The sequence below is a fragment of the Trypanosoma theileri genome, assembly GCF_002087225.1.
Source record: "Trypanosoma theileri isolate Edinburgh chromosome Unknown TM35_Tth_85_V1, whole genome shotgun sequence".
Taxonomy (NCBI): Eukaryota; Euglenozoa; class Kinetoplastea; order Trypanosomatida; family Trypanosomatidae; genus Trypanosoma; species Trypanosoma theileri.
The window spans coordinates 7,008-10,027 of record NW_021639927.1 but is presented as its reverse complement, the minus strand read 5'-3'; the positions used below and the strand labels follow the sequence as shown (position 1 = coordinate 10,027).

Here is a 3,020-nt window from a genome sequence, read left to right as displayed (position 1 = left end):
AATCCAGCCTCTCACTCTGTCGGAAGTCAAAGAATGTATATAATTCATTACAAAAGTCCAAATCAAATAGAATAGTTATTTTTTCTCTATTTACCACACATTAACCAAGGAAAAGAAAGAAGAAAAACTCCAGATGAAGCACACTCACATTAGTAGTTGTCCTCACATAAAAGGAACGCAATTCAGCAGGCATACAGAGCGTACCCCAGCATCCTTGTGCTTTTGAACAAACATCATTCACACTCCCACGAAGGACACCTCACTAGTAAACCTCGGCAGAGCTCCTCCAACTGTTTCTCTTCCATCTCCCCAAGAATATCATACAGAAAAAAAGAATTTTAATTTTCACATAAAAAAAGAAAAGAGAATGAAAGCAAAAAGTTATTTTATCTTCTTATTCAGCCCATATTTTCTTCCTGACCTCGCCTGTGAGCGCGGTGACGATGAAATGCACCTTAGCCATGTAAATGAAGAAAAGGGTCGCTGGTGCCAGTTGCAGCCCAAGTAGTGTAAGCAAACAAACAAAAAAAAACAATATATATATATATATATATATATATATTCAAGGTATCTGTACTGCATGTGTCATCGTCACCGCTCTTCACTTCCTCAGCCATGAAGACCATGCAATGTCAGTTGGTGTCTAACCATCTCCAATGGACACGTTGTGCATTACAATGTGGTGATCACTGTTTGGAGATGGTTGTGTCGTCCATTTGGCTCTCCACATCCCTCATCACAGAGGCACCGCCGCGGCAAGAGCCATTAAAAGAAAGGCAACATGAACAAATCCAGAGAGAGCAGAGACCCCATCCACAGGGTGACGAACCCCAAGAGTCTTCTCTTCCAGAAGTACGGGGACTGTAGTAGATGCAGTTGGAGTAGAAGGTGATGGAACAGAACCCAAAGGAGAATCATCAACACCCGTTGACGCTGCAGTGACGTCACCGTTGCTCACCGAGTGACTATTCACATCATCTATAAGGGAAGGCATTTCTCCTTCAGTCTCTCGTGGCACGTCTCTGGGAGGCTGACTGGAACCAGTACGCTCCTCATTGGATGTCTGAAGTGACTCCGTGGCAGATTCTGCTTCCTCTGGTGATATCGGGTACGGAACAATATGACGGAGGAGACTGCTGCCGTTAGGGGCCATGGTACACACCTCACTGTACTTGGGGCACTTGATTTTCCCGCTTACGAATGACGACGACGTTGTCGATGGCTCCAGTGAGTGTCCCTCAGAGCAATCGTGCCATGTGTCGTTCCCGGCGTACATGACCTTCAAAACACCATTACCCTCGCACTTTACTCGCGCGCACACACCGCCCACTGAGACATTATTTTTTCTGCCGGCAACATCATTCACCTTGAGCGAATCCCCATCGAGGCACCAAGAGTCATTGCCCGTCACTGACCCAGGAATAGTATTGTTCACCGTAAGGGTACAGAGAGCGGAAAGCATTCCATTAGATGTGTAGACATGTTCCGGTTTCGCAAACGGGCATTCATCAGGTTCAGTATACACTCTATACCCCGTGAATGATGTGCACCTCCCAACGGCGAAGCGATCAGATGTACACCGAGGACTCTCTGTGTCACAGAACATGTTATTATATTTTCTCTTCATCTCATTGGTGCATGCATCGTTAATGAATTCACAGCCAGAGTCGTTACCCCAAGTCATCGGCTCTTCCATTCCCCAATTAGCGGTATAGTACTTGAGATCCTCAAAGAAAGCCATCGTCAGAGCAGTGTAGTAGCCGGCGCCAAACACAGTGTAGCTACTCATCAGCTCATCCTTCGCAATGCGATGGGCCCAGTGTGGCGAAACCACATTTTTATCGTTCGTGTCATCAGCCAGTTCCATGCCATTGAGAGTGTCGCATCCATAGTGCTTCCTTGCTTTCTCCAGTGTTTTATTAGATGTCACCAGCGCACGGGTGACACGGTTCTTGCCACGCACATCCGTAATGTTGGACACCATGCTGGCGTTCACCATGTCCTCGTAGTTAAATCCAAGCGCATGGGCAATCTCGTGAGCAGTGATGCGAACATTGTACCGTAGTCCATACTTCCTGTAGAAAGCGAGGTTCACGCCAGCAGCAATGGGACGGCGAGATTCATCCCTGGCGCAAATAGTAGCAAATGGGGTCACAGGCTTAGCCGCCACATAGAGTACCATGTCAGTATTATTGACACCCTTGCAGTGGTGAGAAGGTGGAACGGTAAAGTAGCTGCACAGACTATCCTCTTCAAACTCAGGAACAACCAACGAACCATTCACACGGTCAACCAGCAGACGATCCGCGTGCAATTTCACGGCTGCCGGAAGGACATCATTCTTCAGGTATTGCATATCCTCTGTCTTCAGGACATTGTAGTTGTGGCACTTGATGGGATTGCCCTCAAAGTCCCAGATCGACATCCCCTCCTTGCTGCAGTACTTTTTCGTGTTTTGCAAATCCCTCGTTGAAGTACGAATGCGGATCAGCTTGCGTCCCTTCGTGTAGACAGTGTACGCCTGCGATGCATTCTCTCCTTTTACGGGCAACTCCCGCACAACTTCAGTCGACTCCTCAGCGAGGATTCCACTCGTGCTGCATAGCTGTACAAACAAGAGGAGCAGGAGAAATAGTGGGACGTACATCTGTCGGGGCATTCTCTCAGAGAAGTGTACAATGGATATATAGGTATGCTTGCTCTGTAGCTTTTAAACAACAGATCTACAAGAAAAAAAGAAAAAGAAAATAAGAAAAAAGAGTATCGTAGTGTATGATATGGAGTTACAAGAACCAGTTCACGTACAGTAACCATCACCCTTCTGTAAATTCAACTACAGATCCCCTGCAACAATTGTCTGCATGAGGATTCATCACTTCAAGGCCCACAAGCAACAACAACAACACCCCGTTAGAAGTACTACTCTGTCATTACAGTAAAAAAAAAGAGCCCTCTCTCCTTGAACAGGGCAATTATATGATGTCGACACGCATGTAAGCCTTTGGACTCACCGGTGTTTC

At 46.6% G+C, this 3,020-nt stretch overlaps 1 protein-coding gene across 1 annotated transcript; it reads right to left on the bottom strand.

The window, feature by feature from the left end:
- Positions 1–736: 736 nt before the first annotated feature.
- Positions 737–2,659, bottom strand: TM35_000851040 (putative surface protease GP63; the record flags this gene model as incomplete). Its single annotated transcript, XM_029031430.1, has 1 exon — positions 737–2,659. The coding sequence occupies one exon, from the start codon at positions 2,657–2,659 to the stop codon at positions 737–739; it is 1,923 nt and encodes a 640-aa protein (XP_028877272.1).
- Between the last annotated feature and the right edge of the window lie 361 nt (positions 2,660–3,020).